At 48.4% G+C, this 26740-nt stretch overlaps 1 protein-coding gene across 1 annotated transcript in view; it reads left to right on the top strand.

Annotated features, from left to right (window-relative positions):
• The window catches only part of LOC137541104 (uncharacterized), a 114894-nt gene that overhangs the window by 55405 nt on the left and 32749 nt on the right, over positions 1–26740 (top strand). Inside the window, exons 3-4 of the mRNA XM_068262247.1 lie at positions 12773–12936; positions 17380–17501. Of these exons, the coding sequence (XP_068118348.1) occupies positions 12773–12936; positions 17380–17481 (266 nt within the window). The 3' untranslated portion in view covers positions 17482–17501. The remainder of the gene's footprint in view (positions 1–12772; positions 12937–17379; positions 17502–26740) is intronic.

The raw sequence follows: 26740 nt of genomic DNA, 5'->3' as shown, positions 1-26740 counted from the left end.
ACATTCCACAAAAAATGAATTGTAGACCAACTTTGTTTTTAGGCAGGATTCACACTTAGATGAATTGCATTGTGTCGCGTCACATCGCATTACACCCACTGAAAAAAGCAATGCAACCAAAAACAAAAATGAAAAACTGCAATGCATTGAACACAGTGAGGTTGATTCATTAAGCTTTGATTGGGGTTGATTCATTAATGCGAGGAGCGTGAGTTGTGCACACTCTACGCACAGTAGAGCTGCGTAGCGTGATGGCAACTTACATGCGTTCCTTCCAGGAGATGGCTGCTACACTGATCCCGCCATGAGCTCTATTGGGTCCAGTGACTTTATAGGTTGTGATCCCTGCGCTTTTATTAGCCCAACAGGCTGCTATTGGGCCAACCAAAGTGCGGGAATCATGTCCTATGAAGCCACTGGACCCGACAGGGCACAGGGCCATGCAGAGGGTCCTTAAGTGGGGGGTGCTCAAATTTAAAAAGGGTCCTTGCTTGCACAGCAGTACCTACAAGTGGTGGGGGACCTTCCCCCAAACCCCCTTGCCCTGAGGTGACATGTGAACTTCACCCGACCCCCTTTCCCCTGGCTCTCCAACTATCCCAAACCATCCCCCCTAAGCCCCTCTGCTTGACACATACATTCAGTCACAGAAGCGCTGGCTGCATTCAATGGTGGAGTTGGATCTATCACCAATGGCCACATGTTCCCACCTCCTCGTTTTTGGCTTGGGGGTATTGGTTGTCATGTGAGTGCTAAATGCAGATGCTGAGTGCCATGTAGGTTCTGGGTGTAGGTACAGAGTGTCATGTGGGTTCTGGCTATGAGTGGGTATTGAGTGTCATGCAGGTGTTGATTGCAGGTACTTAGTGCCATGTGAGTTCTGAGTGTGTGTACTAAATGTCATATGGGTGCTAGGTGCTGGTACTGGGTGTGACATGGGTGTGATTACCTGTTTCCATGCCTGTACTGTTTGCTGGCTATGGGTGGACATTGGGTGTGACGTGGGTTTTAAATGGAGGTACTTTAAGTGTGGGTACTGGTTAAGTGGGTGCTTGGTGCAGATAGTGGGTGCCATGTGGAGGCTGTATGCAGGTACTGGGTGCAATTTCAGGCCTGGGTGCAGGAACTTGGTGTCATGTAAGTGTGAGTACTTTCCCCCAGCTATAGGGGGAAAGGGGTGTGGGTGTATTTTGGGAGAAGTAGAGGTCAGTGTGGGTGCTGCAGGAAGGTGAAGTCATTGGGATTGCTGGGGGAGGGAGAGGTCAGTTTAGGTGCTGAGGGAGGTCACTATGCATGCTGCTGGGGACAATAAGGGTGCCACTTGGGAAGGGAAAGGTCAATGTGGGTGCTGGGGAGAGAAAGTTCAGTGTGGGTGCTGGGGGAGGCAGGATCACTGCAGTGCTAATGCTGGGGAGCAGGAGCGTAACTAGAAATCACTGGGCCCCCTTGCGAAACTTTGCATGGAGCCCCCTCCCACCAAGGGGGCTGGGCGTTGTACACAAGAGCCTGATGCACACTGAATAGGGACTGTCTACAAACCTTTGTCTGCAAACTTTGTATGATTCCTTATCAGTGGCTGAGCAGATGCAGTCATTAGAACAATTGTGCAGAGAGCAGAAAGCTTCTTCTCTCCTTGCCCATGGTTGTCAGTCTATCAGAATGGGGCCCCCTGTGGCTTCTGGGCCCCCCTGCAGCCGCATCCCTTGCAGGGTCTATTGTTACGCCCCTGCTGGGGAGAGAGAGGTCAGTATGGGTCTTAGGTGAAGGGAGAGGTCACTGTGGTGGGTGCAAGGTTGAGGGAGAGGTCACTGCTATCAGGGAGACACCATCTTACCTGCTCCCACACAGCTGCGGGATGGTTACACAATCTGACAGTTTGCAGTGTTTAAATCACTACACACATTTTATTTATACACTTTTACTGTTTTTGTATAAATGTCGGCAGAGGCAGAAGGGGCAGTAGTGTCGCCGCCTCCATGGCTGGTCTGACACCAGCCAGTGGGTGCTCAGCTATGGTGGAGGGAACTGAGAGAAGAGGAGCAGAGGTGCAAGACATTTCTGCCTTTTTCACCCCCAGGATTGTTGCCCCATTGAGGAGAGTGATGTCAAGGTTGCTGTGGAGCTGATATTGCAGCAGTAGGGCAGTTCCACATAGATCTGCAGGAGGATGAGGGTCTGTGAACATTGTCTTCTGTATGGCCTGGCACCCGTTGGAGGAGGAGGTGATGGTGTCGATGATAACAGCCACAGCAGCATCCTGTCCACTGCAGATTGTTCACAAGATCCATGTGAGGAAGGGGAGGGGCAGATGGTAGGCAGTTTGTGACGGATTCACCTATGCTACATGCGCCATCGCATGAAAATATGCGCACAAAGGCGTGCTACAGAGTAACCCTTCAGTGTTGTTTGACTTAAAAAAAAAATCCTATAGGAAGTGACTGTTTACATTTCTGCTGGGAGAGAGGGGCAATAAAACCATTATTCTCTGCAGCAGACCACTCACAGTTTAGGTCCACATCAAATGGCAACAGAAAACCAAATCCTAGCTACATTCCTCCCCCTATATCCTGTCGGGGAGAGGGAATCCAATGTCCTATAAATTAACCCTCAAAATAGGTAATATTCATTTTAAAATATTTACATCCTTTCTATAAATGCCAGTCATCTCAAAATTAGCAGATTGGCGCTGGACCCAATCTGAAGATGTTTAAGACAGAAAATGTTTTTGTCTACCACCTTCTGTCACAAAGATATGGTATTCTCTGAAATTAAATGAAATAATTAATACGTGTTTGGTCTCTGGGAGCAGCAGAGGAAACAAGGAAACCACAGGTCTCATTTTCCACATTATATATTGAACTGACGCAGAGATATGATAACTTCAGTTATTTCATATCTCTTCCTCCCTCTAATGACAGGGGTGGGGCTGGATCAAGTGGCAGAGACTGCCCATCTCTGATTACCATCTCCACCCTCCAGCGGAGAAAGGGTTAAATTGTTGGACATACACACACACACACAGGCTGTCCAGAGTCCTTCCACTGCCAATCCATATACCATCAAGGATTTGGATTTTTATCTTTGGACTATTACTCAGAGAAATTTTGTGAGAGAAAGGTGTGGAAAAGCCATAATAGAATATCGTTAAAATTACAGCTATTTTTTATAATAATAATCTAGCACGCACCAGTAGAATATCAGCAGCTTTGCCAATATTCTACTAGCAACTTCACCCAGACTCCGGTGTCCTTTTTTGATGTACGTGGTATGACATGCTTTGTAAATTAAACATATAATTATGTAAACCCAGTGTACTAGGATTACAGATGGCCCGAACGGTTCGCTGGCGAACAACAGGGGTTCGTGTTCACGTCGAACCACAAGCATATAGAGCGTTCGACCCGCCCCCTATACCACATCATTGGACTAAACTTTGACCCTCTACATCACAGTCAGCAGACACATGGCAGCCAATCAGGCTGCACTCCCTCCTGGACCCCCCCCCCCCCCCTGTAAAAATGCTGCTGCGTTGTCCATCTTCTCACTCTGTCTGCTGCCTGCTTCTAGTGAAAGAGAGGAGAGGTTGATGGAGAGATAGGGAAAGCGTTAGTTAGGTCTTGTTAGCTTGCACCTTGCTGATATTTGATGCTGAAAAGCACCACACAAAAAGCTCTTTTGAGAGCTAATGTTCTTGTGATGTGTACTTTTTTGTGTGTGCCACTGACACTACATATACAGCCCTGTCTGTTGCAGCTGCCCATTGCTAATTGCTATACTGTTCCAGGCCCAGCACATTCAGTGCATACCTTTCACTGCATCTGTGTGACTGCACACTGTTTTATGCGTACGTTAAAAAGGGGCGCTGGGAAAAAAGGGCGCCGGGTTTTTAACGATAAGTATTGATAACGTTTAAAAATGTATTGTACTGTATTTCGTTTAAAATTAATGTTTTATAAAGTTATAAATCATTAAATAATATGCATTAAATCGGCAATTGTAAAAACGTTAATCTTGCGTTTAAATATTGAAACGTATAATAACGTTTAAAAAAAAAAATTACTAAGTAACCCTCCCTGTACCTACCCCTAACCCCTAGACCCCCCTGTTGATGCCTAAACCTAAGACCCCCCCTGTTGGTGCCTAAGTAACCCTCCCTGTACCTACCCCTAACCCCTAGACCCCCCTGTTAGTGCCTAAACCTAAGACCCCCCTGTTGGTGCCTAAACCTAAGACCCCCCTGTTAGTGCCTAAACCTAAGACCCCCCTGTTGGTGCCTAAACCTAAGACCCCCCTGTTGGTGCCTAAACCTAAGACCCCCTGTTGGTGCCTAAACCTAAGACCCCCCTGTTGGTGCCTAAACCTAAGACCCCCCTGTTAGTTTTTTCGTTTAAAAATAATGTTAAAAAAAAAAAGTACTGTTTTTCGTTTAAAAATAATGTTTAAAAAAATATTGTACTGTTTTTCGTTTAAAAATAAAATTTAAAAATGTATAAATCATTTAATAATGTGTAATCATGAGAAACAGTAATAAAACATTAAGTCTCCGGGCGCCGCTTTTAAAACGTTATTTTTCTCCGGCGCCCTTTTTTCCTATCGGGCGCCCATTAAACGATATTTATTATAGGAGTGAATGGCGGCGCCCGATTTGTCCACTAGCCTCAGGCGCCCAAATTTACTGTTCCCCTGTTTTATATACCAGTCAGTGCATACCTTTTCACTGCATCTGTGTGACTGGACATTGTATTATACCACCAGTCACTGCATAACTTTCACTGCATCTGTGGGACTGCACATTGTTTTATACCACCAGTCACTGCATAACTTTCACTGCATCTGTGTGACTGTACATTGTATTATACCAGCATTCAGTACCTTTAACTGCATCTGTGTGACTGTACATTGTATTGTACCAGCAGTCACTGTATACCTTTCACTGCATTTGTGTGACTGCACATTGTATTATACCAGCAGTCAGTACCTTTCACTGCATCTGTGTGACTGCACATTGTATTATACCAGCAGTCAGCGTATACCTTTCACTGCATCTGTGTGACTGCACATTGTATTATACCACAAGTTACTGCATACCTTTCACTGCATCTGTGTGACTGCACATTGTTTTATACACCCAGTCATTGCATACCTTTCACTACATCTGTGTGACTGCACATTGTATTATACCAGCAGTCAGTACCTTTCACTGCATTTGTGTGACTGCACGTTGTATTATACCAGCAGTCAGTGTATACATTTCACTGCATCTATGTGACTGCACATTGTATTATAGCAGCAGTCAGTACCTTTCTCTGCATCTGTGTGACAGCGCATTGTATTATAACAGCAGTCAGTGCTTACCTTTCACTGCATCTGTGACTGCACATTGTATTAGTCAAAGCAGTGCATACCTTTCCCTTCATCCCCCCCAATATGGACAAAATAACAGGCAGAGGCAGAGCCAGAGGCAGGGCACCCGGCAGGTTTGTTCAAGGTTAAGTTGACGTGATTTCATGCGGCCCTCGACCAAAGTACAGTTTTCAGAAGGCACGTGCCATCAACTCCCAAGATTGTCAGGACATAGTTGACTATTTAACACAGAACACTTCATCTTCCTCAGCTTCCGCACGGAACCGTGACATATCTTCCTCCTCTTGCTCTGATTCTGGCATCCCACTTAACACTCAGCCAGCAGCCACCACTGCTACTACTAGCACCACATCCACTCCATTTGAAACTTCACAGGAGTTATTTGGTGGGGAATTAACTGATTCACAGCCATTATTCTTATAAGATGAAGGCGCTAATCATGTTACACCACCTCATATGTCTGAGTTAGTCATCAGTATGGACGTAAGGTGTGAGGATGATGAAGTACCTGTTGTTGGTGTAGTTTTGGAGGTGTCTGATACAAGCGAAGCTGTGGAGGATAATTCTGATGATGATGATGATGATGATACTGCCATGGATGTCACATAGGATCCCAATAGACAAGATGAACAGGGGGGCAGTTCAGAGGGGGAGTCAGAGAGGAGTAGGAGGAGATGAGTTGCTGAAAGAAGCAGGAGGAGCTCATCATCAGAAACAGCTCACGGCATGTATCGCCAATGTATCGCCACCTATGGACAGCCAGCCAACATGCTCTTCAAGGTCAGCTGCTGCCGCCACCACCACCACAGTGCCATCATCCCAGGGTTCGTGTTCGGTCTCGAGAAAGCCCTTATTGTGGGGCGAAACGGCCGTCGACTTCACCTCCGCACCTCTCTACACCTGCAGTGACCTGCTAAGTATCTTTACCTTGTATTTTTGGAATTTTTTTAGCCGTTGATACCAATGTATGCTTTTTACAAAGAAGTCTATTAAAGTAAAAAATTTTAAGGTGGATTGGTTGCTCCTGGAATGCTTTACTCCTTTTTGAATATTTGAATGAATTGCTCTGCTGATTCTGGATGTTGCACCATCTGTTTTTGTATATGGTTCACGGCAATACTTTTTTGAGTGCACTCGCCACAATATATCTCCTTCTGCAATAATTGTATTATAGCAGCAGTCAGTACCTTTCTCTGCATCTGTGTGACAGTGCATTGTATTATAACAGCAGTCAGTGCTTACCTTTCACTGCATCTGTGACTGCACATTGTATTAGTCAAAGCAGTGCATACCTTTCCCTTCATCCCCCCCAATATGGACAAAATAACAGGCAGAGGCAGAGCCAGAGGCAGGGCACCCGGCAGGTTTGTTCAAGGTTAAGTTGACGTGATTTCATGCGGCCCTCGACCAAAGTACAGTTTTCAGAAGGCACGTGCCATCAACTCCCAAGATTGTCAGGACATAGTTGACTATTTAACACAGAACACTTCATCTTCCTCAGCTTCCGCACGGAACCGTGACATATCTTCCTCCTCTTGCTCTGATTCTGGCATCCCACTTAACACTCAGCCAGCAGCCACCACTGCTACTACTAGCACCACATCCACTCCATTTGAAACTTCACAGGAGTTATTTGGTGGGGAATTAACTGATTCACAGCCATTATTCTTATAAGATGAAGGCGCTAATCATGTTACACCACCTCATATGTCTGAGTTAGTCATCAGTATGGACGTAAGGTGTGAGGATGATGAAGTACCTGTTGTTGGTGTAGTTTTGGAGGTGTCTGATACAAGCGAAGCTGTGGAGGATAATTCTGATGATGATGATGATGATGATACTGCCATGGATGTCACATAGGATCCCAATAGACAAGATGAACAGGGGGGCAGTTCAGAGGGGGAGTCAGAGAGGAGTAGGAGGAGATGAGTTGCTGAAAGAAGCAGGAGGAGCTCATCATCAGAAACAGCTCACGGCATGTATCGCCAATGTATCGCCACCTATGGACAGCCAGCCAACATGCTCTTCAAGGTCAGCTGCTGCCGCCACCACCACCACAGTGCCATCATCCCAGGGCTCAGCGGTGTGGAAATATTTTTGTGTGTCTGCCTCAGATGACAGCAATGCCATCTCTCTTCCACCAAAAATTGAGTTGTGGAAAGACCAAGACCCGGGTAGGGCCAACAGCCTTATGAAGGCACATGATGAAAAAGCACAAACAGCAATAGGATGACCACCAGAGGAAAAGCAGCACACAAACGCAAAGCCACCCTCTGCCTCCTCTTCCTCCCTCAGCTGCTCACAGCAGCCAGGTGTCCGTTAAGGAAATCTTTGAGTGGAAGAAGACAATGTCTGCCAGTCATCCCCTTACCTGGTTTCTGACAGTTGGCTTGGTGGAACTGTTAGCTCACCAGCTGTTACTATACCAGCTGGTGGACTCTGAGGCCTTCCGAAAATTTGTGGTGATTGATTGGTACACCGCAGTGGAAGATACCAGGCCGCAATTATTTTTCTAAAAAGGTCATACCCAAACTGTACCGTGATGTTGAAAGGCAAGTGGTGTCATCTCTGGCACACAGCATTGGGTCAAGGGTCCATCTGACCACGGATGACTGGTCTGCAAAGCATGGTCAGGGCAGGTACATTACTTAAACAGCACATTGGGTCAACCTGGTGACCGCTGGCAAGCAGGGAGTACGTGGCTGTGCAGGCCTAGTTGTGACACCTCCACGGCTTGCAGGCAGGCCTGCTGCCACATCCTCTCCTTCTCCTCCTACTCCTCCTGCTACATCCTCTTCGCTGTCGTCCTCCTCTTCCTTGGCTTAGTGGCAGTGCCACTCTACTGGTGCTGCAATCTCCTCTCCAACTACACACCCCCAGCTCCCCAGGGCCTATGCTGCATGCCAGGTACGACGGTGTCACGCCATCTTGGACATGTCTTACCTCAAAGCCGAGAGTCACTCTGGAGCAGCTCTCCCGGCTGCTCTGAACAAAAAGGTGGATCAGTGGCTGACCCCACACCAACTGAAGATCGGCAACGTGGTGTGTGACAACGGCAGCAATCTCTTGTCGGCATTGAGTTTGGGAAAGTTGACACATGTACCCTGCATGGCACATGTGTTAAATCTTATAATCCAAAGATTTGTGTCTAAGTGCCCAGGCTTACAGGAGGTCCTGGAGCAGTCCAGGAAGGTGTGTGTGCATTTCAGGTGTTCCTACACGGCCATGGCGCACTTGGCCAACATTCAGCAGAGAAACAACTTGCCAGTGAGGCGCTTGATTTGCGATAGCCCGACTCGGAATGGAATTCAATGCTCCTGATGTTTGACCGCCTGCTACAACAGGAGAAAGCCGTCAAACAGTATCTGTACAACTACAGTGTAAGGACATGCTCTGGGGAGCTGGGAATGTTATGGGCGAAGTACTGGACACTCATGCATAATGCCTGCAGGCTCATGCATCTGTTTAAGGAGGTGATAAACCTGGTGAATCTCAGTGAAGGCGCCATCAGCGACTTGATCCCATATGCTTTCTTCCTGGAGCATGCCGTGTGTAGAATGGTAGATCAAGCTGTAGAGGAGCGTGAACAGGAAGAGGAGGAAGATTTGTTGGAAACATCACCTGCAACAACATCAACACCTGCGGCATCACAGAGGAGGGGGGAGGAGGAGTCATCTGGGGAAGAGAAGACAGAGGGGGTTTTGAGGAGGCTGAAGAACAACCGCAGCAGGCATTGCAGGGGGCTTGTGCTGCTCACCTTTCCTGTGGTATTGTTCATGACTGGGGGGAGGAGGAGAACTTACCTGACATCACTGAGGAACAGCAAGAGGAGATGGCTAGTAGGTCGGCATCCAACTTTGTGCAGATGGGGTCTTTCATGCTGTCCAGCCTGTTGAGGGACCCCCATATAAAAAAAACTCAAGGGGAATGACCTGTACTGGGTGGCAACGCTACTAGTCCCTTGGTATAAGCAGGGCCGGATTTGTACCCCCCTTAGTATGGTGCTGCCCCCCTTAGTATATTAGCCAGGTGCTGCCCCCCTTAGTATAGGCAGCCAGATGCTGCCCCCTTAGTATAGGTAGCCAGATGCTGTCCCCATTAGTATAGGCACAGCCAGATGTTGCCCCTTCCCCTTAGTATAGGCACAGTAAAGGTAGTCAGATGCTGTCCCCCCTTTAGTATAGGTAGCCAAATGATCCCCCCCAGTATAGGCAGCCAGATTCTGTCACCTCCCCCCCCCCCTTTTTTGCATAGGTATCCTGATGCTGTCCCCCACCCCTTAGTGTAGACAGCTAGATGCTGTCCCTCTGTCACCCCTCCCCTCCTTTACTATAGGTAGCCAAATGCCCAAATGCTCTCCCCCCCCCCCCCCCCGCAGTACAGGTAGCCAGATGCTGCCCCCCTTAACCCCTCCCCCAACCTTAGTATGGGCAACCAGATGCTATCCCCCCCCTTACCCCCCCTCCCACCCCTTGGTATAGGCAACCAAATGCTGTCCACCGGTAACCCCCCTCCCCCTTAGTGTAGGAAGCCCGGTGCTGTCCCTCTGCCCCCAAGCAGAGCAGGAGGTGGTGTGGATGTCCTAATCCACTCTTCCCCTTCCGTCCCCTCGCAGAGCGGTAGCAGAGTCAGTCACTGAACTTTCAGCACTGAAGATTCCTCTGTCCCACTGTCATCCACTGCAGTGCATCTCTCAATCCAGGCGGCCTCTCTCACATGTGACTTCCCGACACTTTACCGGCAAGTCACATGATGGGAATCACCAGCAGGAGAGAGAGATCCACTGCAATGGATGACAGAATGACAGAGGAATCTTCAGCGCTGAAAGTTCGGTGACTGACTCTGTTGCCACTCTGCGAGGGGACAGAAGGGGAAGGGGCGGCTGAGCAAAGGTATGCGGCTGCTCACCGCTAACAGGAAGTGGTATAGCGCTGTAACAGGAAGAGCTGTGTAGCAGGGGTGAAGAGGAGAATGCGGACTTAGAGAGCGGATTTCAGGTCTGGTGACAGGTGAAGTCAACCTGTCACCACCCACCCCTCTCATTCTGGTGGATTCTGGCACCCTAGGCACCTGCCTTGGGGGCCTTTCCCCAAATCCGGCCCTGGGTATAAGCACAAAGTGCCGGAGATCATACCAAATTACCAGAAGGCAGAAAGGATGCAGCACTTCCACAACAAGCTGGCAACTATGCTTTACAGTGCGTTTAAGGGTGATGTCACAGCACAACGGAATAAAGGTGCCACTGCCAGTAATCTTCCTCCTCCTCCCAAGTCCACGCAGGCAAGGACAGGAAGCTCTAGTGATCTCATGGTGATGTCGTACATGCGGACAGCTGGGGGCTGGAGGCATTGTCAGTGAGAAGAGAAGTCGCCTAGGTCAAAAAAGTGTTCAGTACCTCACTTTTATCAAAATCAATGAGGCATGGATCCTGGGGGGCTACTGCCTGCCCGAAGACTAAGCCAGTCCCCACACACAGCATCTCTGCCTGCATGCTGCGTGACTGCCTGCCCGAAGACTAAGTCAGTCCCCACACAGCATCTCTGCCTGCAGGCCGCTTGACTGCCTTCTTTGCCACCATCAACAGGGTCCAGGACTCCAGGCAGATTGCAGTGGCTGCTATAATAATTTTTCTGGAGCGTGTACATGCCTGCCTAATTTTTCTGGCTGTACTGCGGCTGCAACAACAAAACAATAGGCATGTACATGTGTCAATTTCCCTTGGTGATCGTTACCTTGCCGCGGTGAAGGGGCTTGCGTATCACAATGAAGCAATGACCTATATGAGTGTTTTGGGGGGCACACCCAAGATAATAAGGTCATTGCTTCATTGTGGACAGACCAAATTCGATCAGCTGGACAGTCACTGTTGTTCTGTCATTGAGCTACCTCAGCACGACCATATGGGCTAAAAAACTGCCATTGCCTGCTCTCTCGCCATCGTGTGCACCAGTCCAGCATGGCCATCACTACCCAAACAGTTGTTTGCGGTGCGTTACACAGTGAGTTTGGTCTGTCAGTGTGAAGCAGCAGTACACTACTTACACTACCTGCTGATCCATGTCTACACAGATGTTTTCAAGCACTTTGTGCCTCCAATTTATGAATGCAATGTGATTTCTTCTCTTTAGGGATTATAAACCTGCTGTGCGTCAAATACGTATGGTAATTTTCTTTTGGTGTGTGTCCCACTCTGCCATGCCCCCCTCCAGGTGTTAGACCCCTTGAAACATCTTTTACATCACTTTTGTGGCCAGAAACAGTGTTTGTAGTTTTTCAAGTTTGCCTACCCATTGAAGTCTATTGCGGTTCGCGCGAACTCAAACTTTGGCGGAAGTTCGCGTTCGAGGTTTGCGAAGCCCAAAATTGGAGGTTAGAGCCATCTCTAACTAGGATCACACATTTTCTCCCTAGAATTTATTTACAGACTTTACCCTTTAAAGAGAATCTGTATTGTTAAAATCGCACAAAAGTAAACATACCAGTGCGTTAGGGGACATCTCCTATTACCCTCTGACACAATTTTGCCGCTCCTCGCCGCATTAAAAGTGGTTAAAAACAGTTTTAAACAGTTTGTTTATAAACAAAGAAAATGGCCACCAAAACAGGAAGTGGGTTGATTTACAGTATGTCCACACATAGAAAATACATCCATACACAAGCAGGCTGTATACAGCCTTCCTTTTGAATCTCAAGAGATCATTTGTGTGTTTCTTTCACTCTGTTCTCATGCACTGAAGTTTCAGGCTGCTCGTTTCTTCCTGCAAACAGCTTTGCCCTTGTTTATAATTCTTCAGTATGTGAAAGCCCAGCCAGCTCAGAGGACGATTTATCCAGCTTGTAAAAGATAAGAGAGAAGAGAGAAGCTGCTCTAATCCTAAATAACACACAGGCAGTGTGCAGAAAGGGGCCTCCAGGGGGGAGATGCATCACAGAACCACAACACTGAAGAACTTGGCAGCCTTCCAGACACAGGCCGACAAGTCTGACAAGAGAGAGATAAGTTGATTTATTACAGAGACAGTGATGGTATAAAGTGCTGCAGTTAGCCAGAACACATTAGAATAGCTTTTTGAACTTGTAGGATGATAAAAAACAGGATGCAATTTTTGTTACGGAGTCTCTTTAAAATGTTATAAAATGTTATCTACAGAGAGTGCAAAAAAGACTGTTACGATTGCCTGTCACATGCTAGGCAGACACCAGCTGGTCCCCAATCTCCATGTGCCTCTTACTCTATCCCGGCTTGAATCGAAGACTGTATCATCTGCATTTATTAGGATATAAGAGCCGGGGAGGACACACAGTTGGGATATATTAACAGGTGCACTGAGACCAGATGGTCTTTTTTTGTACCACCATTTTAATAATTTCGACATTGACAATAAATGTATATTTTTTTAACTCCTAGAAAAAGAAGTACAAATATTGATGCATGGAAAGGACGCAACTGTTCAGAATACGGATTCAAAATATTCAAAACAATCATGGATCGTTATTGTTGCCATCATCATTATTACTTGTGTTCTTCTTCTCTGTTTAGCGATGTATGCCTTTGTCAAATTCAGTGCATCTGTAAGTATTCTACTAGGCTGGTTAAAGTTTAATTCCAGTTTTGTTTAAAAAAACACATACTTACACACACACACACACACGCACGCACGCACGCACAATCTCCTCATTTCAGCTCAATATCACAAACACTATTTCAGATTTCTTACTTGAATTTATCAATGGGGATAAAAACAGATACATGTAATAGGAGTGCCTGGAACAATGTGTAAAACTGATAGTAGTATATTGGTAATTTTACCAGTATACTTCTATCCCTGATTCCCGATGGTAGATTATTTAATCATCGATATTGTACTATCACCCTAAACAACTACTCCCTTTGAAGCGGCTATAAAGCCATTCAATACCATAACTACCCCCACCTCAGGCCGATAATTTACTCCACAACACACACCACCCTCGCAGCAGGTATGGCCGATAATTAACCCCCTTGTAGCCCGTGAATGACTGCTCTCATTTGATTCCTGGCTTCAACTTCACTGCTGCTATGCTTTAGTTGAAGAGTTCCACTACAACCGATTTTATGGCAGCACCCAAATTTTGGGCCACAAATCCCACCCATATGCTCTGCTTCGATAAAAAAAACGACAACAAAACCTTACAGTCTGCACAATTCCTAATAAGAAAGTAAGTTTCCTGATTACTGCAGGTGATCACTCTAGAGTTGAAAACCACCAACTTCCTACCCTATGCAAGTATTAACTAAATCTTTCCAACGATAGATACAGAGATCAGCCCTGATATGTCGACTCTAAAAGCAGAAGATTCTGCTCATGCCTGATGTTAAGCCAAGCTTTTTAAGGGCCCTGCATTACATGCTGGCGATTACTTTACAATTTGTAAATATCATAGTGAAATAGTCACTGCACTGCCTGGCAAATATTAGCTTGTTCTGCAATAGGAAAAATAATTGGTTTTGGAGATTATTCTCATCCTAAATTCTTTCCATTTGGTTCAGTGATTTTGTGTTTTTGATGTGGGTACCATATTTTTCGGACCATAAGACGTACTCCCCCCCCCCAAAAAAAAGGGGGGGTGGGGGAATGTTGGTGCGTCTTATGGTCCGAATATGGCCACAAAGTTTTCCCTAAAATGAATCCCTGGCAGTCTAGTGGTCCCCTCCTCCCTCCCTCTAATGCGCAGCAGCTGCAGCCTGATCAGTGTCACTAACCCTGCTCTTTTTCAGGTGCAGTGACAGCGGCAATGGCCCCGGTGATCCGCTGATCCCTCCCTCCCTCTGGTGCGCAGAAGTGGCAGCCCATTCGTCACTCACCCTGCTCTGCAATGACAGCCCATCTATAGTGACAATATATAGTGGCAGGCACGGTGACATATGTCTTTAAGAGACCCTTGCTTGATGAGGTCATCAACCAAGGCCCCTGTATGTCACCGTGCCTGCCGAAGTATTGAGAATAAAACCACCGCTCCCGACACCGACTGAGAGTGATCTTAACAGGCTGCACATCGGAGGGAGGGCTGGACCAGAGGATTGCCTGAGGACATTGCCACTGTCACTGCACCCGGGATAGAGCAGGGTGAGTGAGGAACGGGCTGCCACCACTGCGCACTGCTGAGAGGGAGGGATCAGAGGTTTAACAGGGGCCGTTACCGTTGTCACTAAAGATGGGCTGTCATTGCAGAGTAGGGTGAGTGACGAACGGACTGCCACATCTGCGCACCAGAGGGAGGGAGGCAGTGGCGTAGCTAGAGATTATGGGGCCCCATAGCAAAACGTTCGTAGGGCCATCAAAAGAAGGCACTCTTAAAGGGAAGATCCGCACATGATATAAAAAACAAACTGCACTTACCTGGGGCTTCTTCCAGCTCCTGGCCGGCGATCGGTGCCCTCGCCGCAGCTCCTCTCCCTCCCGGCATCCAGCGGTGAAGAAGCCGACCTCGCCAGGTCGGCTTCCGGGTCATCTTCATGTGCACTCCTGCACGAACCTTCCCTTTAAGCAATATAAAAAAAAAACAAAATACAAATCGAGGGTTTCATGGCCTAGTAATCTTATGCATAAAACGTTTAATAGTAATGCCAATAAATAGTCATACAAGTGATAAAGCATAAAAAAGTCCTTAATATATGTTGGTCATAATGTCAATACCCTAGGCTATTGACATTATGAGCAAGCTGTATTAAGTATTTTTTTTATATACGTATATATCACTTGTGTGACTATTTATTAGCATTACTATTAAAAGTTATGATTTATGCATAAGATTACTAGGCCGTAAAACCCTCAATTTGTATTTTGTTTGTTTTTGATCTTGTATTCAGAGGGGTGGCCTCATTTTTCCCCAGATACGAGTACCAATATTTAACTCTTGAGCAATGTTACCTGCCCCTACCCTATGGATAAGAGTGAATTGAGAAATGTGCATTCTAATGTAATCTACACTGCATATATTCCATGGATACTGAGACAAAGTCAGAGGGTGGAAGAACAGAAGAAAGTTAATAGTAAATACATCAACTACCACCTGGGCCCCCTCTTCATAGGGCCCCATAGCAGCTGCTATGGCTGCTATGGCTATTGCTATGCCCCTGGAGGGAGGGATCAGCGGATCACCGGGGGCCATTGCTGCTGTCACTGTAAACAGGCTGGTGCAGGGGCATTGACACTGATCGCGTTTTTCACTGGTCTTCCTGGGGCAAGTTGCTTTTATTCACAGATGGGCTGCGCTGCATGTGGTGGTAATGTGGTTTCACAATTGTGTTTATGTTTGTACCTATATGAGAGCACACTCTGTTTATAGTTGCTATTTATGCATATACCACTTTTTCAGTTGTTATCCACTGAGTATAGCTGGTTTCTTATTATATGCATTGACTGCACTTAGCACTTTATTATTATTATTATTATTATTATTATTATTATTATTATTATTAATATTATTTCAGCTGCCCTAATGTGTTATTGGTTGACATTTATAGTTTATAATTGGTGAATTTGGCTGGTAAATACTGATTGTTGAGTCTAGTGTACCAATGGACTTTGTTGTGCAATGTATTGTGGCAGATCAAAGCTTTTAGCCTACAGTCTAATCTCTGCTTCCCAACACTGACATAAGGTGCTTGGGGGGAGAATCTCCAGAAGACACCCATGCACCATGGACGCATCAGGTTTAGTATATCTAAATCCTATATATATTAAAAAAAAAAATTCCCTTGTTTTTGTCCTTTAAATCTAGGTGCGTCTTATGGTCCGGAGCATCTTATGGTCCGGGCAGATGGGATGCCTACCTACCTGCTTCTTTTACTTTAGAGTGCACAACAGGGTTTGAGCAGTCCAGTATTTTATTGTTGTCCATGTTCTGCATTGAAGATAGTACCTCACTTTTTCACCTTGTGACAGGTGGTCACAAAACAGGAAGTGAGTGAGTCCCAAAATTTTAGTTATCATTAGTAGAATATTTGGGATCAATCTCTTATTTGTAATAGCAGTAGTTAAAGGTACCCCCAGTATAGGTAGCCAGAGGTGCCCACCAGTATAGGTAGGCAGAAGTAGCCCTCTGTATAGGTAGGCAGAGATGCCCCCAGAATTTGTTAGCAAGAGGAAGAACCCTAGTACAAGTAACCAGAGGTGCCCACAGTATATACCAGAGGTGCTCCCCAGTATAGGTAGCCAGTGGTAGCCCACTAGTATTTGTTAGCCCAAAGCGTCCCCAGTATTAGGTAGCAAGAAGTAGCCACAAATAATAGGAAGCCAGATGTGCCTACTCCATGCAGAGAACCTGCTCCCACTAAACTCCAGGGGGGGCGCTGTGGATCTCTATGAGGCCTGCAGCTTACCTCCTTATAGCCAGATGCTGAGACTGGACCATGGTGGCTAACGGCCCCATAGCAGCCACTATAGCTGCTATGATTAGCCCTACTTCACTTAAGTACACTTTAAAGTGGGTTTGAAGCGAAAATACATCCTACTTTTTACCTGCTATTTAGCTTAAGAAGTATGAACAGAGGGATTTATACCCCCCCAATCCCTGGGCAAAATGCTGGAGCACTTCCTGAAAGCGGCAGAGCTTTGCGCTGTAGCTCTGCCTCCACTGGAGTCAATCTCCGCTGATCGCCGCCACTCCCTGCCCCTCTCAATCTTCTTTCACAGAGAGGGGCGGGGAGAGGCGGAGATCCGTGCGCAGATTGACTTCAGTAGAGGCAGAGCTACAGTGCTAAGCTCTGCCTCCCCAGGCAGCAAAATCCACGAGCTGGAAAGTCGTGGGATTTTGCCCCGGGATTTGGGGGTATAAAGCCCTCGTTTTGCCATGGGAATGCAGCGTTTCACCTCTGCTCATACTGCTTAAGCTAAATAGCAGGTAAAAAGTAGGATTTATATTCGCTTCAGACTCTCTTTAAAGACAAAAGTACTCAGTAATTTTATGTTTGTGATTTAACAATATACTGTATTTATGTTTTTTTCTCTGTGCTTCTTGGCTCATCCACAGAGAAAAGTAAGGAACCAGAGCACATATGTGGATATGACTCAAACTCTGCGTCGAAACACAATGGGGAATGCTAATGACTACTCTCGAGCCTTTCGTAAATAAAGCAAAGGAATCACTGGATGGTATGTTCTATACTGTAACATAGTATATTTTCAAACATTTCACGAAGAAGCGACTGATGAAAAGCGTATAGCCACAGCAGTCCTGTAAATGATTACAGCAATAGATCACTAAACCATTACCATATTGATGTGTATAAAAACCTGTACTTCATATTGTTTATTCATTTTACAGTTATTGGCTATACTTCATGCACCAGGAAATCATCAGGGGGACTGTTGGCTTCTAAGTATCTCTTTGGGGGGCAGGTTATTCACATCACATTCACGTCAAAAATGTTGCGTATGGTTTTTGACAGATTGAAACAGTTTGATTTTGCTTGTCAATTCTGGTCATTAAGGGACTACGACAGTGGCGTAGCTAGAGATTATGGGGCCCCATAGCAAAACGCTCATAGGGCCATCAAAAGAAGGCACTCTTAAAGGGAAGATCTGCACATGATATAAAAAAACAAACTGCACTTACCTGGGGCTTCTTCCAGCTCCTGGCCGGCGATCGGTGCCCTCGCCGCAGCTCCTCTCCCTCCCGGCATCCAGCGGTGAAGAAGCCGACCTCACCAGGTCGGCTTCCGGGTCGGCTTCATGTGCGGTCCATGGCGCGGATCATGTGGTGTAAGTGACATCATCGGGTCTCTACTGCGCAGGCGCAGTAGTTCTGTGCCTGCGCAGTAGAGACCCGATGACGCGGATCATGTGGTGTAAGTGACATCATCGGGTCTCTACTGCGCAGGTGCAGTAGTTCTGCGCCTGCGCAGTAGAGACCCGATGACATCCCTACACCACGTGACCCCCCGCCGTGGAGCGCACAGAAGCCGACCTGGAAGCCGACCTGACGAGGTCGGCTTCTTCACCGCTGGACATCGGGAGGGAGAGGAGCTGGGGCGAGGGCACCAATCGACTGCCAGGAGCTGGAAGAAGCCCCAGGTAAGTGAAGTTTGTTTTTATATCCTGCGCGAACCTTCCCTTTAAGCAATATCAAAAACAAACAAAATACAAATCGAGGGTTTCATGGCCTAGTAATCTTATGCATAAAACGTTTAATAGTAATGCCAATAAATAGTCATACAAGTGATAAAGCATAAAAAAAAGTCCTTAATATATGTTGGTCATAATGTCAATACCCTAGGCTATTGACATTATGAGCAAGCTGTATTAAGTACTTTTTTTCTATACGTATATATCACTTGTATGACTATTTACTAGCATTACTATTAAAAGTTATGATTTATGCATTAGATTACTAGGCCGTAAAACCCTCAATTTGTATTTTGTTTGTTTTTGATCTTGTATTCAGAGGGGTGGCCTCATTTTTCCCCAGATACGAGTACCAATATTTAACTCTTGAGCAATGTTACCTGCCCCTACCCTATGGATAATAGTGAATTGAGAAATGTGCATTCTAATGCAATCAACACTGCATATAGTCCATGGTAGTGATGCTCAAATACCCCTTTTTAAAATTCGAGTTTGGTCGAATTCGAATAGTAAATTATTCGAGGTCAGTCGAATATTCGAGTCGAATAATTTTTACTATTCGATTCGACCTCGGACTTCGAGCTAACTATTCGAGCTGACTATTCGAATTGGCCTTAAATAGCTTCCAACACTTGTTTTGAGGGTGAATGATGCAAGAAACCTCTTTTTTTCCAAGTAACAACAGCAAGTGATTATGTGGGGATGTTCCTTTAAAAAAAAATGTGGAAAGAGAAGTTGTGTCCTTAATTTTGTTCAGTAGTGTTACTGTATATACTTCTTCTTCTTCTTCTTCTCCTTCTCCTTCTCCTTCTCCTTCTCCTTCTCCTTCTCCTTCTCCTTCTCCTTCTCCTTCTCCTTCTCCTTCTCCTTCTCCTTCTCCTTCTCCTTCTCCTTCTCCTTCTCCTTCTCCTTCTCCTTCTCCTTCTCCTTCTCCTTCTTCTTCTTCTTCTTCTTCTTCTTCTTCTTCTTCCTTTTCAATATCGTCTTCTTCTTCTTCACGTATTTCTCTTTTCAATTTTTTTTTTAAAGAAATGCAGCTATTTTTGAGCGTAACAAATAGCTGGTGGGCGCACGCATGTTGGAAGCGCCATTGTATGTGCTCCCTGGCAGTGGAAACACAAAGACAGCAGGAGGTAAATTCAGCAGCAGGAGGAGGAGGATGAGTGTGTGGCAGCAGGCAGTCAATGAGGCAGGCAGCTCGCCGTGACATAATAGCCCTGGTACCTAGCGGTGATACCAGGGCTGTAAATAAACACAACAGGAGGTCCCAGACAGCGGTCGTGCAGCCCGCATTGTGTCCAATACACAACTGGGACAACACAGTTTTCAACCCGGGCACCTCAGAAAAATTAAACCTTTTTTTTTTTTTAATGGTTTGTTTGGTTTTGGTTTTGCAACCAATATAGCTATTGTTTGACGTAATAGCTGGTGGCAGAGTGGCAGCAGAAGGTAATTCTGTGTACCCTGGCAGTGGGAAACACAGACAGACAGCAGCAGCAGGAGGAGGAATGGAGGAGTAGGCGAGCAGCTATTGTTTGACGTAATAGCTGGTGGCAGAGTGGCAGCAGAAGGTAAATCATCTGTGTACCCTGGCAGTGGGAAACACAGACAGACAGCAGCAGCAGGAGGAGGAATGGAGGAGTAGGCGAGCAGCTATTGTTTGACGTAATAGCTGGTGGCAGAGTGGCAGCAGAAGGTAAATCATCTGTGTACCCTGGCAGTGGGAAACACAGACAGACAGCAGCAGCAGCAGCAGGAGGAGGTATGGAGGAGCAGTGTGAGTGTGGCAGCAGGTAGGCAGCGTGACATAATAGCCCTGGTACCTAGCGGTGATACCAGGGCTGTAAATAAACACAACAGGAGGTCCCAGACAGCGGTCGTGCAGCCCACATTGTGTCCAATACACAACTGGGACAACACAGTTTTCAACCCGGGCACCTCAGAAAAATTAAACCTTTTTTTTTTTTTTTAATGGTTTGTTTGGTTTTGGTTTTGCAACCAATATAGCTATTGTTTGACGTAATAGCTGGTGGCAGAGTGGCAGCAGAAGTTAATTCTGTGTACCCTGGCAGTGGGAAACACAGACAGACAGCAGCAGCAGGAGGAGGAATGGAGGAGTAGGCGAGCAGCTATTGTTTGACGTAATAGCTGGTGGCAGAGTGGCAGCAGAAGGTAAATCATCTGTGTACCCTGGCAGTGGGAAACACAGACAGACAGCAGCAGCAGGAGGAGGAATGGAGGAGTAGGCGAGCAGCTATTGTTTGACGTAATAGCTGGTGGCAGAGTGGCAGCAGAAGGTAAATCATCTGTGTACCCTGGCAGTGGGAAACACAGACAGACAGCAGCAGCAGCAGCAGGAGGAGGTATGGAGGAGCAGTGTGAGTGTGGCAGCAGGTAGGCAGCGTGACATAATAGCCCTGGTACCTAGCGGTGATACCAGGGCTGTAAATAAACACAACAGGAGGTCCCAGACAGCGGTCGTGCAGCCCACATTGTGTCCAATACACAACTGGGACAACACAGTTTTCAACCCGGGCACCTCAGAAAAATTAAACCTTTTTTTTTTTTTTATGGTTTTTTAGTTTTTGGTTTTGCAACCAATATAGCTATTGTTTGACGTAATAGCTGGTGGCAGAGTGGCAGCAGAAGAAGGTAATTCTGTGTACCCTGGCAGTGGGAAACACAGACAGACAGCAGCAGCAGGAGGAGGAATGGAGGAGTAGGCGAGCAGCTATTGTTTGACGTAATAGCTGGTGGCAGAGTGGCAGCAGAAGGTAAATCATCTGTGTACCCTGGCAGTGGGAAACACAGACAGACAGCAGCAGCAGCAGCAGGAGGAGGTATGGAGGAGCAGTGTGAGTGTGGCAGCAGGTAGGCAGCGTGACATAATAGCCCTGGTACCTAGCGGTGATACCAGGGCTGTAAATAAACACAACAGGAGGTCCCAGACAGCGGTCGTGCAGCCCACATTGTGTCCAATACACAACTGGGACAACACAGTTTTCAACCCGGGCACCTCAGAAAAATTAAACCTTTTTTTTTTTTTTTTATGGTTTTTTGGTTTTTGGTTTTGCAACTAATATAGCTATTGTTTGACGTAATAGCTGGTGGCAGAGTGGCAGCAGAAGAAGGTAATTCTGTGTACCCTGGCAGTGGGAAACACAGACAGACAGCAGCAGCAGGAGGAGGAATGGAGGAGTAGGCGAGCAGCTATTGTTTGACGTAATAGCTGGTGGCAGAGTGGCAGCAGAAGGTAAATCATCTGTGTACCCTGGCAGTGGGAAACACAGACAGACAGCAGCAGCAGCAGCAGGAGGAGGTATGGAGGAGCAGTGTGAGTGTGGCAGCAGGTAGGCAGCGTGACATAATAGCCCTGGTACCTAGCGGTGATACCAGGGCTGTAAATAAACACAACAGGAGGTCCCAGACAGCGGTCGTGCAGCCCACATTGTGTCCAATACACAACTGGGACAACACAGTTTTCAACCCGGGCACCTCAGAAAAATTAAACCTTTTTTTTTTTTTTTTTATGGTTTTTTGGTTTTTGGTTTTGCAACCAATATAGCTATTGTTTGACGTAATAGCTGGTGGCAGAGTGGCAGCAGAAGAAGGTAATTCTGTGTACCCTGGCAGTGGGAAACACAGACAGACAGCAGAAGGGCAGTACACAGCAGCCCACTGTAGGTGTAAAATGTGTGGCTGCAGGCGACGTAATAGTCAAAGTGAACCAGGCTGGCTTAGTGAGCAGGAGCCAGGAGGTGGTAAAGGGTGGTAAGGCACATTAACGATGGTTCCGGCAGCCAGTTCATGTCCCCCTCTCGCCGACAACAGGGGCCAGGAACTCGCCTTCCACCCACGCCTGGTTCATCTTGAGAAACGTCAGTCTGTCCACAGACTTGTGAGACAGACGTGAGCGTTTCTCGGTGACCACGCCACCAGCTGCACTGAAGCAGCGCTCGGACAGCACGCTGGAAGGGGGGCAGGACAGCACTTCCAGGGCGTACTGCGCCAGCTCGCTCCAGATCTCCATGCGCTTGACCCAATACTCCATGGGATCAACAGGGGCATCGCTGTCAAGCCCGCTGTACGACCCCATGTAGTCAGCCACCATGCGGGTCAGGCGCTGGCTGTGACCGGAGGAGGATGCTGCTGCATGCATCTCCTCTCTAGTCACTGCTGCCGGAGCCTCTACAGTCCTGTAGAGCTCGTGGCTGAGAGACAGCAGGTCTGTGGGGCGCTTGCTGCTGCTGGATGCAGGCACCTGCTGCTGCCTCTGTGCTGGCTGCTGGACAGTGGGGGTGGAAGGCTGGGGGAAGGCTTCCTCCAAGCGCTCAACAAGGGCCTGCTGCAAGCTCCTTATTTGTTGCGCTGGGTCTCCTCCTGCAGGCGGCAGGAACTGGCTCAACTTCCCCTTGAGGCGTGGGTCCAACATCATGCTGATCCAGATGTCCTCCCTCTGCTTCATCTGGATCACCCTGGGGTCCCTGCGCAGGCACGTCAGCATGTGCGCTGCCATTGGGAAGAGGCGGGCCACGTCTGCTGGCACATCGACGTCAGTGCTGTCCTCATCCTCCTCCTCTGCCGCCTCATCCTCTCTCCACCCCCGCACCAACTCAGCTGCGCTGTGCTGATCCCCCTCATCAGCAGCCAGGTCAGGGACCTCCACCAAGTCCTCCTCCTCCTCCCCCTCAGAGGTGGACTGCGCAGCTGGTTGCCGCTCCTGCTGGTCCAAGGCTGCCGCTCCCTGTTCCAGCAAAGCATCGAGGGCCCTGTTCAGCAGAGAAACCAGGGGCACCTACTCGCAGACCATAGCATGGTCCCTGCTCACCATGTTTGTGGCCTGCAGGAAGGGAGCCAGCACTAAGCACACCTGCTGCATGTGCCTCCAGTCATCATCGGGGACGATGGACGGGAAGTTGCTGGTCTTGTCCCTTCTCTGAGCTGCGGAAACAGTGGCCAGGGCAAGGTACTGTTTGACAGCGCGCCTCTGTTCAACCAGACGCTCCAACATCGCCAGGGTGGAGTTCCAGCGAGTCGGAACGTCAAGGATCAGCCGATGGCGTGGCAGATCCAGCTCCTTTTGCACGTCTTCCAGGCTCGCACAGGCTGCAGCCGAGCGCCGGAAGTGACGCACAACATTCCTTGCCGTTTCCAGCAGTTCGCCCATCCCCTGGTAGGTGCGCAGGAACTTCTGCACCACCAGGTTCAGCACGTGGGCAAGACAGGGGATGTGGGTCAGGTTTCCCCTGTCTATTGCGGCAACCAGATTGGCCCCATTGTCGGCCACCACCTCTCCGACTCTGAGGCCTCTGGGGGTCAGCCAAATCCTCTCCTGCTCCTGGAGTTTGGCCAACACATGGGTTGCCGTCAGCTTGGTCTTCCCAAGGCTGACCAAGTGCAGCAGCGCTTGGCAGTGGCGGGCCTTCACGCTGCTGCTGAGGCGGGGGGTTTGGCCAGGTGTGCCGGAGGATGGCAGAGGATCGGAGGAACCTGCTGCAGTTCCCCTGAGCCTGCGGGGTGGCACCACCCACTGTGTTGCTGCTGCTGCTGTGCCCGCTGCTGCTCTCCCATCCTCACCCCCTTCCACCAAGCTGACCCAGTGGACAGTGAAGGACAGGTAGCGGCCTGTCCCGAAGCGGCTGCTCCAGGAGTCCATGGTGACGTGGACCCTTTCACCAACCGCGTGCTCCAGCCCTCGCTCCACATTGGCCATCACAAAGCGGTGCAGTGCAGGAATGGCCTTGCGGGCAAAGAAGTGTCTGCTGGGGAGCTGCCAGTCTGGGGCTGCACAAGCAAGCAGCGCACGAATGTCGCTCCCCTCCTGCACGAGCGTGTACGGCAGGAGTTGGGAGCACATGGCCCGTGCCAGCAAGCCGTTCAGCTGCCGCACGCGACGGCTGCTGGGAGGCAGAGCCCTAACCACCCCCTGGAAGGACTCGCTCAAAAGGCTCTGGCGTGGCCTTTTGCTGACACGGGAATCAGCAGACACAGCAGAGGAGGCCACTGAGGACTGGCTGCCAGAACAGGCCTCAGTGTCGGCGGCAGGAGTTGCAGAGGGGGGAGGAGCAGTGCGTTTCCGCACTCCTGCTGGTGCTGCTGGAGGAGCAGGAGGGCGGGTGGCTGCTGTTGCTGCTGCTGCTGCTGCTGAAGGCTGTGCAGTGATGGGTGTGGTGCCACTGCCAGCAGCAGATGCCTTCAGCCTCTGGAACTCCTCATGCTGGTGGAAATGTTTAGCCGCAAGGTGGTTGATGAGCGAGCTGGTGCTGAACTTTAAGGGGTCTGCACCTCTGCTCAACTTCCGCTGACAGTGGTTGCAAGTGGCGTACTTGCTGTACACAGTGGGCATGGTGAAAAACCGCCAGATTGGTGACAGAAACTTCCCCCTACGGCATGGAAGCGCTGCTGCCTGTCTCCCTGTGGTGGTTGGGGGGGGGGGCTTGGGTGCGGCTGGGGGTGGTACTGGCTGATGCTGCTGCTGCTGCTGCTGAGCCTGAGACACCAGCAGGCTGTGGGACGCTGCCAATGCTTGCAATGATGCGCCTCCTTGCAAGGCCCACAAGCGCATCCTCCTCCTCCTCCTCAGAGCTGCTGAGGACGACATCCCCTGGAGGTGGTGGCACCCAGTCTCTGTCTGTCACCGGGTCATCATCATCCTCCCCCTCCTGAAACATGTCCTGCTGGGATGAGGACCCCCCAAACTCCTCTCCTGATGCATGGATGGGCTGCTTGACTGTCGCCACAGTCTTGCTGTCCAATCCCTCATCCCCCAAAGTGCCCATCAGCATCTCCTCCTCAAGATCGCCAACAACAGCAGACAATTTACTCATGATGCCTGGGGTCAAAAGACTGCTGAATGACAGGTCGGCGAGTGACGGTGAACTGGCCTCCTCCCCAGACCCTGCTGGGCGGCTGCTGCGAACAGGGGTGGTGGTGGTGGTGAGGGTGGAGGCCTCGGATGCAGAGCTGATGGCGGGCTGCTCATCCTCCGTCATGAGTTGCACCACAGTGTCTGCATCCTTTTCCTCAATGGGACGTTTCCGACCCGGCTGGAGGAAAATGGGAGCAGGTGCTACACGCTGCTGCTGCTGTGTCTCTGCAGCGTGAGTTGCAGATGCTCCTGCTGGGCGGCGCCCAAGGCGTCCACGGCCAGTGGCTATGGGAGGAATGTTAGCCACTGACGCTGCTGCTGCTGCTGCGGAACTGTGCATGGTGGCGCGCCCGCGGCCGCGGCTTGCCACAATGCTGCTCCCTCTCCTCCTGATTCCCTTGCTGCCCTTCCCCTTGCCCAAACCGCGCTGGCTGCCACTTCCAGACATCTTAAATGTTTTGGGCGTATAGACAAAAGTTTTGTAAAAGGGCGGGTGAAAAGTGGGGTACTTTAATGGAGTGGGTTGGTTGGTGAGGTGACTGAGTGAGTGTCCCCTAGTACAGTAAGTAAGTAGTAACAGTCAGGAAGTACAACTAGCAGTTACAATAATCAGTAGTAATCACAAGTAAATTTAGTGTGTGTACACTCAGACAGTGAGTGCACGCACGCAGGAGCTAGTAGCCTATGAACACAGTGACTGAGTGTCCTAGACTCCTAGTACAGTAAGAGTAAGTAGTAACAGTAAGTAGAACTAACTAATTACAATAATCAATCAGCGATCAGAAGGAAATGGAGTGTGGGTGTGTGTACACTCAGACAGTGAGTGCACGCACGCAGGAGCTAGTAGCCTATGAACACAGTGACTGAGTGTCCTAGACTCCTAGTACAGTAAGAGTAAGTAGTAACAGTAAGTAGAACTAACTAATTACAATAATCAATCAGCGATCAGAAGGAAATGGAGTGTGGGTGTGTGTACACTCAGACAGTGAGTGCACGCACGCAGGAGCTAGTAGCCTATGAACACAGTGACTGAGTGTCCTAGACTCCTAGTACAGTAAGAGTAAGTAGTAACAGTAAGTAGAACTAACTAATTACAATAATCAATCAGCGATCAGAAGGAAATGGAGTGTGGGTGTGTGTACACTCAGACAGTGAGTGCACGCACGCAGGAGCTAGTAGCCTATGAACACAGTGACTGAGTGTCCTAGACTCCTAGTACAGTAAGAGTAAGTAGTAACAGTAAGTAGAACTAACTAATTACAATAATCAATCAGCGATCAGAAGGAAATGGAGTGTGGGTGTGTGTACACTCAGACAGTGAGTGCACGCACGCAGGAGCTAGTAGCCTATGAACACAGTGACTGAGTGTCCTAGACTCCTAGTACAGTAAGAGTAAGTA

This window comes from Hyperolius riggenbachi, chromosome 12 (assembly GCF_040937935.1).
Source record: "Hyperolius riggenbachi isolate aHypRig1 chromosome 12, aHypRig1.pri, whole genome shotgun sequence".
Classification (NCBI taxonomy): Eukaryota; Metazoa; Chordata; class Amphibia; order Anura; family Hyperoliidae; genus Hyperolius; species Hyperolius riggenbachi.
This window is presented reverse-complemented; position numbering and strand designations above follow the sequence as displayed.